The following is an 18835-nucleotide window of genomic DNA, read 5'->3' as shown; positions in this document are numbered from 1 at the left end:
GCTATCATCTATTTTCATGTTATTTTATCTGTTAATGACTTTTTTCAAATAGCCAATTTTTACTTGATTTCTATTTTAAATTTTGTAACCTGCTTTTCCTTCAATTATGTTGATTATGGCTCCGTCATTTTTCAGTGATGGGTCAGCCTAATCAAACTATACCTACTCAATATTCCATGAATGAAGTTGGTTCAACAGCAACAACTGAAGTTGTTGGAGCAGAATTAGTTAATACCCAACCTACAAAGAAGAGGAAAGCTAGTGCAAGTGGTTCTAGGCAATCATCTGCTTGTTGGGAGCACTTTATTAGATTACCAGATGACTTAGTTGATACACCAACTGTAGCTTGTAAACACTGCCACAAAAAATACCTATGTGACCCTAGGACTCATGGCACCACCAACATGAACCATCACATTCTAAAATGTGCAAAGAAGCCTAGAACCATTGATCCCACCCAAACTATTCTGACATACCCCTCTGCAGAAGGATCTAGTTTGGGTCATGTTAGCTCCAAATTTGACAAGCAAGCTTGTAGAAAAGCTTTGTCAATTTTTGTGGTTCTAGATGAACAACCATTTAGTGCAGTTGAGGGGGAAGGTTTTAAGTACTATTCTAAAGTAATGCAGCCCCAGTTTACTCTCCCATCTAGGCGTACAGTAACTAGAGACTGTTTTCAGCTACACTTGGATGAGAAACAAAAACTAAAAGCCTTCTTTAAGTCTGACTGCAATAGAGTAGCACTTACTACTGATTGTTGGACTTCTATCCAAAATCAAAACTACTTAACCCTTACGGCACACTTTGTGGATAACGAATGGAACTATCAAAAGAGAATTATAAGCTTCACAGTTATTCCAAACCACAAGGGTGATACGGTAGGTAGGAAGATTGAAGAGGTGTTAAGGGATTGGGGAATTAGGAACGTGTCTACCATAACTGTTGATAATGCAACTTCAAATGATGTAGCTGTAGCATATTTGCATAGAAAAATATCAACTATGAATGGGATGATGGGGGATGGAAAATGTTTTCATATGAGGTGCGCTGCTCACATATTGAATTTGGTGGTAAATGAGGGTTTGAAAGATAAGCATTTGTCTATTAATAGTGTTAGGGATGCTGTTAGATTTGTCAAGTCCTCACCTCATAGGGCAACCAAGTTTAAAGAGTGCATTGAATTTGCTGGAATAACTTGTAAAAAACTAGTATGTCTCGATGTTTCAACTCGTTGGAACGCGACATATTTGATGCTTGAGGCTTCAGAGAAGTTTCAAGCTGCTTTTGATAAGCTTGAGTATGAAGAGTCGAGCTATAGGGAGTTCTTTGGAAAAGGTAGTCCTCCTAGTAGTGATGATTGGGACATTGTTATAGCTTTCATCTCTTTTTTAAAGTTATTCTATGAAGCAACTAATGTTTTTTCCACCTCTCAAAGTGTGAGTTTGCATAGTGCTTTTCACCAAGTGTCTGTGATCTATTGTGAGCCGAAGCAAGTGATCGGAAAAATAGCAAGTGTACTATTTTCACCGATGTAGTAATAGGGAGTTTATTTCCCAGTATCGATCTCGAGGATTGCGTAGGAATTACTTATTTCAATTCGATTCTATTCAAACAAAAAGATAATGGTTGGTTTGTTTTGGAATTGCGAATAGTGACACGAAGATAGTAAAAATAACTGATTAAGATAAAAGATGCTAGGGTAAGTGGTTGAGTTAGCCCGTTATGAATTTATCCCGATTTCCTTAATGCCTATGATACATTCAATCACCTAACCTCAGAATGTTCTTACTTAAGTCCTTAAGTGAGAAACTATTAAACTACCAATTCTTACTCAAATGTCCATTCAATTAATCATTGGTTTTAATCATACAATATATCAAGGTTTACGGTAATTTATGAAAGTTACTAGTCCTAGATGATGCATTCATAAACCCAATTGTGTGAAAACCCTACCAATCACAGTCCTGTAGTTGGAAGTCATAGATTAATTTGTATTTGTCCGATACAAAAGCATAATAACATCACACAATTAAATTGAAAGACATAACATAGTAATCAAGGAATCATTGGTTCACATTCATAACATACGATAACATCAGGACCACCCCCTAGCATCAGGGGGTTTAGCCTCTCATAGTACTTAAAGAATTCATAAAGTAAAGATTAGACATTACAAAGAATTAGGAGAATTTGATCTTCAATGGTGGCTACCGTTGAATCTCGCCGTCTTCGAATCCGTTGTATTCGCTATCTTCTCCACTGTAATGCTTTCGTTCGTCTGTCCAAAGGTCCCTTTCTTCTTCTCTTCCAAGCCTTCTTATAGTTTCATATGCCTCCTCTCTAAGCAAAAGGTCCATACTGCCCTTAATGATCAGAATCGGTTCACAAGGAAAAATTAGGTTTTCCAAGCTGCGTGCAATCAACACGGCCGTGTGTGTACACACGGGCGCCCGTGTTTTTTCTCCTGCATTAATTAATTTCAGCATTTGTTACAGTAGCAACAACACGGGCCGTGTCCCTACACACGGGTGCCCGTGTAGATGCACTGTTTTAATCAACACGGCCGTGTGTGTACACACGGGTGCCCGTGTTGATCCCTGTTTTCTGCTTCATCTTTTTCTCTGCTTGACCAACAACACGGCCGTGTGGTGGCACACGGGTGGCCGTGTTGACCTGCTGTTCTGTCATATTTTCGTCCTTCAGAGTGTCCCGAACTTCACCATTCTTGCTTTTTAAACCTGGAACAATGACACTACCCAAACGAAGCATAAACAAGGTCTTTTTGACTTAAACTCGTAATCGAATGTAATGTAATACCAAACCAACAAAACTTGATACTTGACTCAAATGCAACTAAAAACAAACATAAATCTTACCAGAGTGATGAAAATACGTCGGATTAACGGCGGGAATTCAATGGAAATGGTGACCGATCACAACCCCAAACTTGTCTCATTGCTTGTCCCCAAGTGATGTATTGAGTCCAAACAAAGGTCACCTCCGAATTCGTTTTCCACAATGCAACCTAGTCTTTCACCATTTGTGTTCTTCCTTTCCAATCGAGTTTCAGGTCTCTCCAATTCAGGCAGTTTACCATATTTCCACATCAGAAACCTCTTCACCTGCAAGCTTTTCACTCACTCACAATATCTCTCGGGGTTAGGTGTGTACACTCACAGCACAGTATACAGTATCAGACTCTTAACTTTGAACACATTCTAATGTCATTACCACAACAGATTTCACACACTTTTTGAGGTCTTTTTAGGTTGTAACGGGGCTTGGGTACGGTGGGATAAACAAAAAAAATGGGTAACAAAGGGTTTTGAACTCGGTAATCATATTGTGTACTTTTTCTTCTTTTCCTGTGCATCACATATATTTTTGGGGTAAAAACTCTTTTGACTCTTTTTCTACTCAACTTTCCGAGCATTTCATATCTGTTGGACTCAAAGGTCTCGGTAAGTGCATTTTTTCTTTTCTTATTTTCTTTTTTTCTTTCCGTGCCTTTCATATCTCTAAGGTCTCGGCAAGTGCATTTTTTTTTCTTTTCTTATTTTCTTTTTTTTCTTATAGAGGACATACATACTGTTTTTCTTTTTGTATGATCTCATCTTATGCACTTGCCTTCCCTTTCAAAATTTTCACCCCAAACTTATTTTCATTGCACATCTTGCAATTCACACAATCATACCGAGTTATGACACAAAAGGGAATGGATAATTAAAAGTTAACAGGGGGTTTACGATGAATAATGGTTAAACGTTAACATGGGGTTTACAACGAATCAAATGGCTAAGGCTCAACGGGGTTTACGAAGGGAAACATACATATAGGGATGGCTAGAAAGGCCCTGGCTAAACAAACAACTTGCCTCAGTGTGTGTTGTCATGCTGTGACGTGTCAACAGAACATACGCAAAATCAGAGTGATAAAGTCATACCTGGCTGAACTCTCATGTTGATATTTCGTGTTTGGCTTTTTGTGATCTCACCATGTTGGTTAGCTTGCAAGCTCTGAAGTCTCTTCGTATTATGTGGTTCTTTCCTGACTTGGTCTTTCCATACCGCTCTCTTGGTCTAGTGTCACCAAATTGTGTCCGACTTTACCTTCTCATGGTTGCATCAACTTCCGGGGTGCCATATCAGAATAAGTATGAGGGGTGTCATTCATCCACTACCATTGATCCCGGATTCGTCCAACCATTTCTCATCACTCTGTACACACAAGTAAACAACGAAAACAAACAAAAACAAAAGCGATGGAAATAAAACATGAAAGGAAAACCCCCCCACACCTGAACTAAACATTGACCTCAATGTTTAAATCCAGATACTAAGGGGACTCACAGCGACTACTGTTGGTTTAATGCACTTGTGTAAGTTCCTTCCACTTGGAGGTGTTTGTGACTTTGCCCTTTTAATTCTCCTCCTCCCCTACACAAAATTTTAGCACACCAAAAATAAAAACGAAATAAATTAGAAATCAAACGCGTGGGTTGCCTCCCACGAAGCGCTTCGTTTAACGTCGCATGGCTCGACGGTTCATTTCCCTTATCATGGGGGGTATTTCAGGTTCAAAACCTTGTTGCACCTCTTGTCCACAACACGGAAATTGTCTCTTTTATCAGTGTGGACTCCTTTGTACCACGATTCCTTTTTAACTATCCTTCCAGTGTTAGGAATCTTTCCATTTCGGGTGGCTACTGGCAGTGGTGAGCCTTTGATAGTATTCAATGTCTTGATTAAGCCTACTTGATACTGAGATTTTGTATTTTCTTCCATCTCCTGATTTTCAATAGCATTCAATGTTATTTCCTTGTTGTGAACTTTCAAGGTTAGCGTGCACTCATCCATGTCGAGCTTGCATCGACTCGTCTTCATGAAAGGTCGACCCAGAATAATGGTTGCCTCATTGTCTTCAGGTATGTCTAGGATTACAAAATCAACTGGGAAAGTCAAGTCCGCTATTGTTACCAGCACATCTGCAGCTATACCATATGCATCTTTCCTTGAGTGATCCGCAAACTTCAGATTGGTCTTTATATCACTAATATTTTTAATACCCAACCTGTGATAGACCGATAATGGCATCAGATTCACACTGGCTCCCGAATCTATTAGTACCTTTTTGAAGGTTCTTTCTTTGATTGTGCACGGTACTGTGACGGTTCCTGGATCCTTTTGTTTGTTAGGAATGTTCTGCTCCAGGGAGTTTGCATTATATTGTTCCTTACCAGATACCTGTTCTTCAGTGGTTGGTTTCTTTTCAGCCATTACCTCTTCCACGAATTTCTTGTACATGGGCATCCTTTCAAGTGCTTCAAACAAAGTCATATGACCCTCAATCCTTTTAAACATTTTTATGAATTTCTCGAAGTCTGACTCACTAGGTTCCTTCTTTGTCACTCTCTGAGGGTAGGGCAACTTAATCACCGGTTTAGTTCCTTTTGTAGTTTCTTCTTTAGTCGGCTCGCTCGGTGATATAATTTTTTTCTTCTTAGCAACCTCTTTCTCTGTCGTCGTGACAATGTTAACATTCTCCTGACCTCTTGGATTTTGAACTGTTTCACTAGGTAGGGAACCTGGTGTTCTAGAACTTGACAGTTGTTGTGCTATCTGCCCCAGCTGAACTTCGAGATTCCTTAGGGAGGCGGTGGTGTTTTTCTGATTGTTTCTAGTCTCTTCTTCAAATTGCATATTTTGAGCTGCCATCTTTTCAATTGCAATCTCCCAATCTGCCTTCTGAGGTACCTGTTGTTGCTGCTGCTGATATTGATTTTGATATTGACCTTGTGCCTGCTGTTGCACGTTCCCTCTTTGATCTTTCCATGCAAAGTTGGGATGATTTTTCCACCCCGGATTGTATGTGTTGGAGTAGGGATTGTTCTGCTTTAAAAATTTTATTTCTTCAATCTGTTGCGGTGTTGCAAAACAATGAACAGTATTGTGTGGTCCACTACAAATTTCACAAATCATGGTCGGAACCGGCTGAACTTGAGCAACAATCTGGGTACCTAAATTCATAGCTTTCAATCTCCTTTCAACCTCAGCAGCAATCTGGTCTTCCATTTTCACTACCTGATTTGCTAATTTCAAGTCAATTTTTCCCTCCGGCTGATTTACAGTACGGTCATACAATTCCAAATGCTCATTTGCTGCAATAGCTTCGATGATTTTTTTGATACCGGTTGCTGTAGAAAAATTAGACGAGCCACCAGCAGCTGTATCAATGAGTTGTTTAGTTTTCATCTTCAGCCCATTTACAAAATTCTGCATTTGTTCAGTTTCATCCAGATTATGTGTAGGACATGCAACTAAACATCTTTTGAATCTTTTGTAGGCATCTCCAAGTGTCTCTCCTTCTTTCTGTTTAAAATTCACAATGTCATACCTCTTACGGATATACACAGAAGCAGGAAAATACTCATTCAAGAATGCTGTTTCCATTTGTTGCCATGTAGTAATGCTTCCTGCAGGTAGGGCATAGAACCATTCCTCGGCGTCCTCAGATAACGTGAAGGGAAACATGACCAATCTCTTTGCCTCTTCAGAATGCCCATCAATTTTCAGTGATGTAGTCATAGTCAGAAACCTCTGCAGATGCTTGTTTGCATCCTCATTGATCTTTCCTGCAAAAGGTTTGCTTTCTAACTGGCGGATAGTAGACGGGTGCAACTGGAAGTGAGCAACATTAACAGGTTGATTCACAATGGTCAACCGCACTGCTGGATTATTCTGTCTGCCATAGTCACCTAAAAGTCTCTCCGGTGGAGGTGGGTCTGCAGCCATGTTTACAGTGTCTGGATGGGAATCTGTGTTTGACTCAGATTTTTCGGAGTGAACGGAAGCTGGTGTTCTCGGTGTGGCCGGTTCTTCGCTGTCAGAGTTTGCCAGTTTCTTTCTTCTAGCTTCTCTGAGCTTTGCCCGCAATGTTCTCTCTGGTTCTGCGTCAAAATGAAAATCAGCTGAGGACTTACCTCGCATAAACAAGTTAGACAAAGATTAAAATTGAATAACAAAATTGTCACAGATAAAATTTTGGTTGGCGAGCAACAAAATTTCGATAGAATAAAAATTAAAATATGTAGTTTGGCAATTCCCGGCAACGGCGCCAAAAACTTGATCGGAAAAATAGCAAGTGTACTATTTTCACCGATGTAGTAATAGGGAGTTTATTTCCCAGTATCGATCTCGAGGATTGCGTAGGAATTACTTATTTCAATTCGATTCTATTCAAACAAAAAGATAATGGTTGGTTTGTTTTGGAATTGCGAATAGTGACACGAAGATAGTAAAAATAACTGATTAAGATAAAAGATGCTAGGGTAAGTGGTTGAGTTAGCCCGTTATGAATTTATCCCGATTTCCTTAATGCCTATGATACATTCAATCACCTAACCTCAGAATGTTCTTACTTAAGTCCTTAAGTGAGAAACTATTAAACTACCAATTCTTACTCAAATGTCCATTCAATTAATCATTGGTTTTAATCATACAATATATCAAGGTTTACGGTAATTTATGAAAGTTACTAGTCCTAGATGATGCATTCATAAACCCAATTGTGTGAAAACCCTACCAATCACAGTCCTGTAGTTGGAAGTCATAGATTAATTTGTATTTGTCCGATACAAAAGCATAATAACATCACACAATTAAATTGAAAGACATAACATAGTAATCAAGGAATCATTGGTTCACATTCATAACATACGATAACATCAGGACCACCCCCTAGCATCAGGGGGTTTAGCCTCTCATAGTACTTAAAGAATTCATAAAGTAAAGATTAGACATTACAAAGAATTAGGAGAATTTGATCTTCAATGGTGGCTACCGTTGAATCTCGCCGTCTTCGAATCCGTTGTATTCGCTATCTTCTCCACTGTAATGCTTTCGTTCGTCTGTCCAAAGGTCCCTTTCTTCTTCTCTTCCAAGCCTTCTTATAGTTTCATATGCCTCCTCTCTAAGCAAAAGGTCCATACTGCCCTTAATGATCAGAATCGGTTCACAAGGAAAAATTAGGTTTTCCAAGCTGCGTGCAATCAACACGGCCGTGTGTGTACACACGGGCGCCCGTGTTTTTTCTCCTGCATTAATTAATTTCAGCATTTGTTACAGTAGCAACAACACGGGCCGTGTCCCTACACACGGGTGCCCGTGTAGATGCACTGTTTTAATCAACACGGCCGTGTGTGTACACACGGGTGCCCGTGTTGATCCCTGTTTTCTGCTTCATCTTTTTCTCTGCTTGACCAACAACACGGCCGTGTGGTGGCACACGGGTGGCCGTGTTGACCTGCTGTTCTGTCATATTTTCGTCCTTCAGAGTGTCCCGAACTTCACCATTCTTGCTTTTTAAACCTGGAACAATGACACTACCCAAACGAAGCATAAACAAGGTCTTTTTGACTTAAACTCGTAATCGAATGTAATGTAATACCAAACCAACAAAACTTGATACTTGACTTAAATGCAACTAAAAACAAACATAAATCTTACCAGAGTGATGAAAATACGTCGGATTAACGGCGGGAATTCAATGGAAATGGTGACCGATCAGCAAGCTACTATGAACTTGAATGGTGTTTTTGCAAGTGTGGGTGGGGACATGATGGAAAAGTATAATAGATATTGGGGGTGTGCTACTAAGATGAACAAGTTGATTTATTTTGGAATCATTTTGGATCCAAGATACAAGTTGAGTTATATTGAGTGGACTTTTAAGGATATGTATGGAGTCGGATCTGTGTTTGCTACCGGGTTGATCAAATCTATAAAAGAGAGCTTACAAAAATTGTATGATTGGTATAAGCAAGCTTATGACCAAAATCATAATAGATAACCTCTTGGTAATGGTGAAAACAATGTTTCCAATGATGAAACAACAGCTGGCCGTCCTTCACTAATGGCTAGAGCCGATGCTTTTAAGCAACATTTAGAGGAACAAGACTCGATTGATCAACAAAATGAGCTTGAGGGTTTTTACTCTAGTAAGTGTGTCAAAAGGGATCCTAAATTTGACCTTCTTGTGTGGTGGAAACACAATTCAACACAATATCCTATTTTATCTACAATAGCTAAAGATATTTTTGCCACACCAATGTCTACGGTTGCATCAGAAAGTGCCTTTAGTACGGGAGGGAGAGTCTTAGAAACTTATAGGAGCTCCCTAAAACCTGAAATGGCAGAGGCATTAATTTGCACCCAGAATTGGTTAAAGCCGCCTTTTACCTATTTCAAAGACTTGAACCTCATGGAAGATTTTGAGCTTTCTGAAGATATTATAGCAAGTAAAATTATTTTTAAAAATGTTATATCTTTATTTCATAATTGTTATATATTTCTAAAAAAATGTTTATTTCATTATTTTAGAATTTGAAGAAATTTCTTCTATAGCAAGAAGAGGATCTTTACCGTCTCAGCCACAACCTTCTGGTTGTGCTTGAAAAATATGGAGGTATATTTACTTTATTAATTTGATTTATTTATTACTTTATTCCTTTTTAAAGCTTAATATTTTTCTTGTTTAATTTTTCAGTTCAACTATGTTTTTTGAAGTCATATGTGACTTATATTTTGTGACTACTCAATGGTCAAATAATATATATTTTGTCCTGTGGATTTTGAAGATATTCAAGCTAGCCAAATTTTGGTATGCATCAAACAATATATTATTGTATTAATTATCTATGTGGTTTTTTAGTTGGATTTACTACTAATTAATTATGAATTGATGTTGGTAATGTCATGGTCGGTTGTCCATTAGTTATATGAAGTATTGCTAATTGTGTCAATAGAACATTTTGAGGCCATGCAGGAACAATTTGGAGCTAAGACATTTTTGATATATGTAGAACCTGTGTTTAGCAAAACAGGAGAAACAATTGGAGTAAACTATATGGGAATGGAAATAACAGATCAGGTAAAAAATTGTTGTTTTGGTTTTTGAAAGTACTTAATTAAGATCTTGTTCTTCTTGTGAAGAGAATATTCATAATATTGAAAAAAACGCAGGTGAGAAAAAGAGAAAGAATGGCTAAGCCAAGGGAAGAAATTGCAGTTCAGAAAGCTAAGGAAACAGAACTTAATAAAACCATTCACATTACAGGTTCGCTTAGTCATTCACGCCAAATCTTTTTTTTTGGTTCTTAATGCTGTTGAAGGGTGCTTAATTCTCTTTTGGTTGCTGCACATTTGTTTACTCATTCTGGAATATGTCGTAGAAATAATATTATGGAATTGCTTTTGTTTGTTCTGTCATATCTATGAGCCTCTTTTGCTTTCACTCAAGTCGTATCTCACTAGATGGGTTGAGCTACATGGATCTAATGCCACCATTAGGCTGTATAAAAACCAATAAATTCATGTGTTGGTTTCTCGTATAGTTTTCTTTGGTATAAACATGCACCAAAGATTAACACATTCAGACCAGTCTATTGTGTTGGCATAAAAAAAACTGGCATATTGAACGTAAACTTTACGGATACTGCTGTCATTCTGGAATCTTAGATGATTACAGCATGTTTTGTTTTTCATCATGTGCATGAGTACTCTGAACATTCTATGAGTTACATGTTCTGGCTTATCTTTTTGGGGTATTTCTCCATTACAGGTTTGGCTCGAATTGGATCAAGACTGTCCGAGACTGAAGTGAAGCAACTTATGGAAGTTGTAAGTCGTTACAAATCCGTTACAAAAGCATAACTAGTTGAACGCATGACTATTATCTTAAACTCAACAAGAATTGTCTTACTTGTGAGTGAAATATGTTGCTTTCTAATGGAGAAGACCAGACTCAGCTGCTGCCTTCAGAAACTGAAACTCAGGTTTGAAACTCTGATTCAGTTGAAGGGTTATTACCGGTTTCAAAAGTTTACACTGATGTGGCTGTTGTTCCTGAGCAACAAAACAACGAGATTCAACACTTGATATCCAATTTACAAAGTATAGATAAATTAGAAATCTTTTTATTTCCTTTTTTGGTTTTTGTTGAATTAAATATGTGAAAGTGAAATAAATGTTGCTGATTTTGTTTTGTTTTATGCAGGAGAGGTTGAGGAACTGAGGCTGAAGCAGAGAGTAGTGGATGGAAAGAGGAGACAAGCATTGAGTAAGATATTGGATATCAAAGGTAGAGTCTTAATTAGGGTTTCTATTATATGTTAATATGTTATTTTTATTAGAGGGTTGAAAATTTTCATTTTGTTATTCAGGGAGCATTAAGTGTTTTGTAGGATTCGACCGAATCTTTCGAAAGAGAAGAGAAGAAATTATGAACCTGTATCAGCTGAATCAGAGAGAGTTCGAGTTAAGTTTGGTGGGACAAGGAAAGAGTTTGCGTTTGATAAGGTTTTTCATCAAGATACAACTCAAGGTTAGTACTCTATCAAATTCCATTTTGTTGTGTTACCTAATTTTAATTATTTGATATTTGTACCAAATTTTACTGTGTTTACCATTGTATGAACATCTGTAGAAAGTGTTTTTGTTGAAGTGGAGCCAATTCTAAGATCTGCAATGGACGGGCACAATGTGTGCGTTTTCGCTTATGGTTAAACCGCCACAGGCAAGACATTCACCATGGTCAGTGATGTCAAAATTGTGTTCATCTGCTAATTAATGTTATCCAATGTATGTTGTGGTTTCTGATTGTATATGATTAATTTTAGGATGGTACAAATGAGCAGTTAGGGATTATTCCTCGAGCTATTGAAGAACTCTTTCGTCAAGCGTCAATGGATGCTTCGTCCTCTTTTACTTTTTCAATGAGACATCTGAATGAACCAACCATGTGCAGATGTAATATGGACAGTCAACTGTTTGATATACTTTCAAAAGTTCTCTTGTTTCTCATGTATTTTGAGTTTTTGTATATTATTAATTTCTTTTTAAGGTCTGTGTGGAAGTAGCATAACAGTTGTTATTTTGGATTGAAGTTTTTGATACTTTGAATTTATTTTGAATCTAAATTGTAGTAATTTGTAGCTCAAAATATTATCAAAATGTATTATTGGGCTCAAAATAATATCAACCCAATAAAACCGATTAAACCGATTGCATAACCCGCAACCCGTCCAAACCGATTACAAAAATGGGCGAAAATGGGCTTATATGGCTTAACCGTGGGTTGGGATGGGTGAGGCTTTTGGGTCCGAAACCGCCCAATCCGACCCGTTATCCAGCCCTAAATGAAAGTTATTCAAATAGCCATTACTTAAAATAAATTTTCAGAGGAAGTAAGGACAAAAATCATATTTATTATATTTACGATGATAAGAAAACATTTAACCCAAAATTAAAATATTAATTCGATAAAAGTAAAAAAATAATAAGAAAAGGAAAGTAAATGATTTATTGGAGCAGCCAGCAACAGCAACCGTGAAGAGAGTCAGCAATAATCTACGAACAGAAAAAGAAACTAACAAACAAGGAAGCAAAAGAAAGGAAAAGAAAAGAAGCTGCCAGAAAAAAGAAAAGCAAATCAAAAGAAGAAGCTAACACCACTCGTCCATCTTCCATAGAAAGTGAAATTATTTGGTGTTTTGTGAATCAATCTTTCATCAAAGTTTTGTTCTTTAGTTATCCTCCTCCTCCTCCACATGGGTCGCCTTATTTTCTTTCTCATCATTCTAACCTTCTTTACATTATCTTTCCTCTCAGGTAAACTTCACAAACTCTCTATTTTTATTTTCAAAATTTGCACTTTAGTCTCTAAATTTTAACTATTTTCCATTTTGGTCCTTCAACTCTTTTCAGAGGTACAGTCAACATCGTTCAAGATTGTAAACAAGTGCCGTCACACAATATGGCCAGGATTACTCTCAGGCGCCACCTCGCCGCCGCTACCCACTACCGGATTCACCCTCAAGAGCGGAGAGTCAAGGACTGTCAACATCCCGAAATCTTGGTCGGGTCGGTTATGGGCACGGACTCTCTGCGGCCGTGGCTCCGACGGGAAATTCTCGTGTGTCACCGCTGACTGTGGCTCTGGTAAAGTAGAGTGCGCTGGCGGTGGGGCTAAGCCGCCGGCATCTTTGGCGGAGTTCACCTTGAACGGAGCCGACGGGTTGGATTTCTACGACGTAAGTTTGGTCGACGGTTATAATCTTCCGATGCTGGTTGTGGCTAAAGGCGGGACTAAGGGAGGATGCAGCCCCACCGGATGTCTTGTTGATCTTAACGGAGGTTGCCCGGCGGATCTTAAGGTGGCGCGTGGTGATGGAAGTGGCGATAACGTTGCGTGTAGAAGCGCGTGTGAAGCTTTTGCGGATCCTCGTTATTGTTGTAGTGAGGCGTACTCTACGCCTGACACGTGTGCTCCTTCTGTATACTCGCAGTTTTTTAAGCATGCATGCCCACGCTCATATAGCTACGCGTATGATGATAAGACTAGCACATTCACGTGTGCCTCCGCTAACTATATGATCATATTTTGCCCCTTACCTTATACTAGGTACAATTACTCTTTGCTCCTTCATCATATATATATATATATATATATATATATATATGCTTTGAAACTCTTTATTTTTAGCATTGATTTATGTAAGTTTTTGTTGGCAGATTTTGTAGGCCCCGTGTAGAATAATGGTAGTTTAACCCTGTCACAATAAATAAAAATCTTATTTAATTACAGCTTAATTATGACAAATTCTATGAGATTCTATTTAACCAAGTTCAAATTTTGGACCACACACGTAGCCAGTTTTGTATACCTGAATTGTTGTTAAAGTAAGGGTAACTATGTCTTTTAATTAGAGTGCATGATTGCTTTGGAAGCTCAAGCCAGCTATGGATGGTGGGGGCAAATTCCCTATCCTTTTAGAGTGGACTAGAATTAACTGGATTTGATTTGTGGACTAGAATTAGGGATGTATATCCATTGATTTGGATGTAGGCATGACAACAAATTTCGAAACTACTCGAAATTGGAAATTATCCCGACTTTGATGTGATACTCTCCTTTATTAAGAGGTTAGAATCGTCTTTGAGAGCATGCAAGACAGTCTGCCGTACAAAATTCAAATTTTTTCACATTTAACTCATAACTATATAGGGTAATCCTTGACTAATATTCAGAGGGCCTTGAAAAAATTAAGATTGGCCCTAGATAGGGTGCAAATATTTGTTCGGACTAATATTAACATATATCTTGTTTGGCCTTGAGCAGCCAAAAAGTGTTGGGAGCACGGCAAGACGGGGCGCAGCTTCCTCTTGTAAACAAAACTATGATGTACTTAAAAACACGACATTCTAGTGGCTCTTCATCAACAGGTCTAATCCGAACGCAGATTATAGCTTATGTTGCATCTATCACTCTGGCATTTTTCCTGTCCTGCTCATAATTAACACTGTTTATGGCTCACTTTGTATGGACACTTCAGGCTGGAAGTATCACAGAGACTAGCCGGTTCTTAATGTAAGCTTTTCACGTTGTGTTCGTCCTTGCTATTTGACAATGTGTTCAATGTATGGCTACTTGCTGATTCTACTCATTGTGCAGGACTTGAAGGATATCATCATATAGGACACACACTGTAAATTTTGTTTGTATGTTATATCGTTTTAGTATGCTTCAACTATCACTAGTTGAACTCTGGTGATCCTTCTGTTCTGCTTTTAAATTTTAACAATGGAGGGATTATAATTTTGTAACTGTTTTTTGTAGTCTAGATTTTGCTAGTTATGATGAGAACCTCAATATTTGGTACATAATGATGGTTGCAACAGTGCATACGTGAGTTATATGGAGTGATGCTTGGCGCCCAGTTTTTGGATTAAACATGCTCAAAATTCAAATGTGTATTTGGCCCTGTAAATTTATAGGAAAAACCTTTGAACATGTAACTTACATTAATTTTGTAGTATTTTTATTTGTTTTTGTTTGGTGCTCTTATATAACAAATATTGCAATACCCTATATAGAAGTAAAATTTATTACCATTTACATACAAGAGAAGCATAAGGAAACACTAGTAACATGAACAAATGTTAAGATTAATTATTTACTTAATCAAGTTTGAATTGAAATAAATTAATTATTAATAAGTTATATTATAGTCGATTGTAAACACTAATTATTAATAAATTATTTAATTGTGTTTTGTATCGGAATGACTTGTGATAGATTGAATTACCCAGGAAAGTTAGACGGCACAATTTTATAATTTTAATTTTAAATCCTTCAAATGGTATGCTTAGATACATTTTTATATCTATTGTGGATTATATGTTAATCTTAATTCATGGTTTTGGTTTGGTGATAGGAGTTAAGGTATTTGGAATTATGATTAACCAAACCGATTTGAAATTCATGGTTGTGATTATTTATCCTTTTATCTGTTTTCAAAAGGATATGATACATTGTTCATAATCTAAAAGGATGTATTACACTATATTATATCTATATAGAAGAATATGGCTTTTCTTTGTTCCAACAATATACTTAAATGGATAAATAGATTTGTATTTTACTTTCTGTGTACTGTTTAATTCTCAACTTTCTAAATATCTGCCTTTATCTTAATGGGATTATTCAGAAAAAATTATCCTATATTATAGGCTCATTCTTTTTTGTGTGTGCGTATATTATAGGCTTATTCTGTTGCATCAAATTTTGAATTGGATAATTTGTTTTCAAATTTGATATTAATGTATATAAACTTTTATAATTATTAAAGATATAATAATTTATTCTAATTTTGTTAAAAGATATTAGTGTTAAATATGTACTTCTTTGTGTTGAAGTAGAATTGTGTTTGTGTCGAATATGGTATGTATTCGCTATATTCGATAGAAAGTCAAATATAGCATGTCGAAATATGCAGTCAAAATATGTAGTTGTCGACATAGTCGAATTAGTTAACTTAGTTTAGTTTAATTGAGTTAATTATTTTATAATTATTTGGAATGTAAGTAATCTCATATATAGAGGGGAACTCTATTTCATTTATAATAACTAAGTGTAAGCAAACATTTTGTAGATTCTGAAATGACAATTGTGATTATCACACATAATTAAACACTTAGAGTGCAGTTTGCACAACAACATCTTATTCATCTTCTTCCTTCAAAAAATTTGTTTTCTCTCACTCTCAGTTGCATTGTTATTTTCTTCTTCATTCTCTGCATAATGTAGAATCATTGCAATCAAGGTATAGTTGGTTCACCTGAGTAAAGTGTGAAGAACAAGAGGTGTGATCAATCAGAAAGATTGATTCGGCTAACTTCAAGATTTGAGTTTTCTCAACATCTGGTATCTAGAGCACTGGTTGTGTGATATTTGTGGCACAATGAATCACGATGAATCATCCGAACGAGCATTTCCCGGTGAATCTTCTCATCTTGAATGATAAGAATTCTGAAAATTAGTGCAAACAAATGAAGGTTGTTTTATATTATCAAGATCTATGGGATCTTGTGAAGAATTGAGCAACACCAATTGGAGAGAATGCTACGGATGAACAAAAGGTTACACACAAAGATTTGAAGAAGAAAATTACAATGCTCTCTTTTTAATCCATCAATGTGTTTATTCAAACAACTTTGAGAAAGTTGGTGATGTAGATTCAATAAAGGAAGTACATGACATCCTAGAAATATCATTTGGAGGCGTTGAGAAAGTGAAGGAGGTGAAGTTACAAACTCACAAAAGAATGTATGAATTGCTTCAGATGAAAGACATTGAAAGTGTGATTGATTTCTTCACCGGAGTGACGAAACTAGTAAATCAAATCAAGACATATGGAGAAGTGCTGACATAAAATTTTGTAGTGTCAAAGATTTTGAGGTCATTGGCTTCAAAGTTTAATCATGCGGTAGTAGCCATATAAGAATCGAAGGATTTGTCAAGTATGACAAAAGAAGAGCTTCAAGGGATTCTTGAATCTCATGAACAAATAATGGTTGAAAGAACAACAAGCAAGTCGAAGATTGACGTGACTTTACAAGTTCAGTCCACTAAGAAAGATAAAGGAATATGGAATGGTAACAAGGGCAGAGGAAGTTATAACAATTCGACTGGTAGAGGAAACCATCAAGAAGGTAGTTCATCAAATCAAAGACAATCTTCTAACCAAGGCAATCATAGAGGTGGTGGTGCAAGTAGAGGAAGAGGTGATGGAAGAAAACCTGATAAAACTCATATTGAGTGCTACGATTGTAAAAAGTATGACCATTATGTAAGTTAATGTCAAGGAGGTAAGAAATTTCAAGAAAGTCATGCAAAGCTTGTAGAAGGCGAAGTGATGCTAATGGTCACAATAAAAGAAGAAGAAATATCCAAAGATCAATGGTATCTCAACTCAGCTTGTTCGTCACACATGATAGGAAGAAAAAATGGGTTTATCAACATCAGTCCCTTGTTGAAGAACAAGGTAAAATTTGAAAACGACAATACCTTATCTGCCGAAGGCATTGGTGATGTTCTGATTAGGAGAAAGAATGGTAAGCGATCAGTATTTTCCAATGTGTTTTACATACCTGGCATGAAGATTAATTTGCTAAGTATATGTAAGTTGATTGAGAGGAGTTACAAAGTATTAATCGAAAGCAGAATGATGAGAGTGATCAACTCAAGAAACAATTTAATCTAGAAGGCTCATATGTCTCATAATAGAACCTTCAAGATTGAACTTGATATGTTGGAGCGCAAGTGTCTGGAGACTACATATAGTAGAGATTAATGGAGATGGCATTACAAACTTGGTCACTTGAATTTTAATGACATTAGTAATCTCAAGAGGAAGAACATGGTTTCAGGCCTACCAAAAATCCATATTCTAGAAGAAGTATGTGAAGAATGTGTTCAAGCAAAGCAACACAAGAATAGCTTCAAAAAGGATGAAAGAAGCAAGTCAAAATCCACTATCGACATAATCTACTCAGACGTGTGTGGTTTTCCCCAGGAAGATTCACTTGGAGGTAACAAGTACTTTGTTACATTTATTGATGACTACATCAGAAAGCAGTGAACCTATTTAATCAAGAAGAAAAGTGATGTGATTGATGTTTTCACCAAGTTCAAAGCCATGGTGGAAAGACATAGTGGTCACAAGATTAAGGTTCTGAGGACAAATGGGTGTGAAGAGTATGTGTCAAAAGATTTCGACGCGCTATATACAAAAGAAGGAATTGTGCATGAGGTGGTGCCATCATACACTCCTCAACAAAATAGTATTGCTGAAAGAAAGAACATAACCATTATGAATATGGTGAGAAGTATGTTAAAAGGAAAGCATCTCGTAAATGAGTTATGGGGTGAGGTTGTGTTGACTACAACATACATATTGAACAAATGCTCGACAAAGAGGCTTGAAGGTATCACACCAGAAGAATATTGGTTTGGTGTAAAACCAAGCTTAAGCCACTTGAAGGTGTTTGGATCCATAGCACATAGACATGTGCCAGATCAGCTGAGAAGAAAGTTGGATTATAATTTGAGTCAGATGAGTCTAGTGGGATATCATTTGACACGTGGATACAAACTTGATCCAGTGAACAAGCAAGTTATGATCAATAGGGATATGATCGTATATGAGCTTAAGGAGTGGGATTAGACTAAGAATATCAAAAAGGATTCAGTGAGAATCTTGTGTGATGAACCCGCTAGTGAAGCTGGTAGAGAAGTTAGACAAGTTGGAAGAGAATTTTGACAAGTTTTTAGAGAGGTTCGACAAGAAACTGTCGAAGGTCAAACTAGTACAAGCAGACCCCATAGAACTAGAAACATGCCTACAAGGCTGCATGAATGTGTAATCACATCAAATGATATGGTTGATGACGAAGGTGGGTTAGTACATTATGACTTCTATGAAGATAATGATTCAGTC

General features: G+C 37.0%; 1 protein-coding gene and 1 long non-coding RNA gene across 5 annotated transcripts; both read left to right on the top strand.

The window, feature by feature from the left end:
• The first annotated feature begins 9367 nt into the window (after positions 1 to 9367).
• On the top strand, positions 9368 to 10113 carry LOC127106926 (uncharacterized). The gene is made up of 4 exons (XR_007795548.1): positions 9368 to 9462; positions 9544 to 9657; positions 9803 to 9927; positions 10020 to 10113. It is a non-coding gene; the product is annotated as an uncharacterized LOC127106926 (long non-coding RNA).
• A 2188-nt stretch (positions 10114 to 12301) lies between these two features.
• On the top strand, positions 12302 to 14886 carry LOC127101567 (thaumatin-like protein 1b). 4 transcript variants are annotated; one of them, XM_051039019.1, is made up of 5 exons: positions 12302 to 12665; positions 12762 to 13458; positions 14176 to 14279; positions 14390 to 14424; positions 14509 to 14886. In XM_051039019.1, the coding sequence occupies exons 1-4, from the start codon at positions 12605 to 12607 to the stop codon at positions 14410 to 14412; spliced, it is 885 nt and encodes a 294-aa protein (XP_050894976.1). In that variant the 5' UTR covers positions 12302 to 12604; the 3' UTR covers positions 14413 to 14424; positions 14509 to 14886. The 4 variants fall into 4 exon arrangements, 3 of the variants coding, with proteins under 3 accessions (XP_050894976.1, XP_050894975.1, XP_050894974.1); XR_007794662.1 differs by having other exon boundaries at positions 14176 to 14424; XM_051039018.1 differs by having other exon boundaries at positions 14390 to 14886.
• Positions 14887 to 18835: the final 3949 nt, after the last annotated feature.

This window comes from Lathyrus oleraceus, chromosome 7 (assembly GCF_024323335.1).
Source record: "Lathyrus oleraceus cultivar Zhongwan6 chromosome 7, CAAS_Psat_ZW6_1.0, whole genome shotgun sequence".
Taxonomy (NCBI): domain Eukaryota; kingdom Viridiplantae; phylum Streptophyta; class Magnoliopsida; order Fabales; family Fabaceae; genus Lathyrus; species Lathyrus oleraceus.
The sequence above is the reverse complement of the archived record's forward strand: the minus strand, read 5'-3'. Positions and strand labels throughout refer to the sequence as shown.

Excerpts from the sequence above, each read along its gene's own strand:
- LOC127101567 (XM_051039017.1), top strand. The coding sequence starts at position 12,605 with ATGGGTCGCCTTATTTTCTTTCTCATCATTCTAACCTTCTTTACATTA. Across the intron at positions 12,666-12,761 it reads TACATTATCTTTCCTCTCAG|AGGTACAGTCAACATCGTTC; the intron begins GTAAACTTCACA and ends AACTCTTTTCAG. Across the intron at positions 13,459-14,175 it reads TGCCCCTTACCTTATACTAG|CCAAAAAGTGTTGGGAGCAC; the intron begins GTACAATTACTC and ends GGCCTTGAGCAG.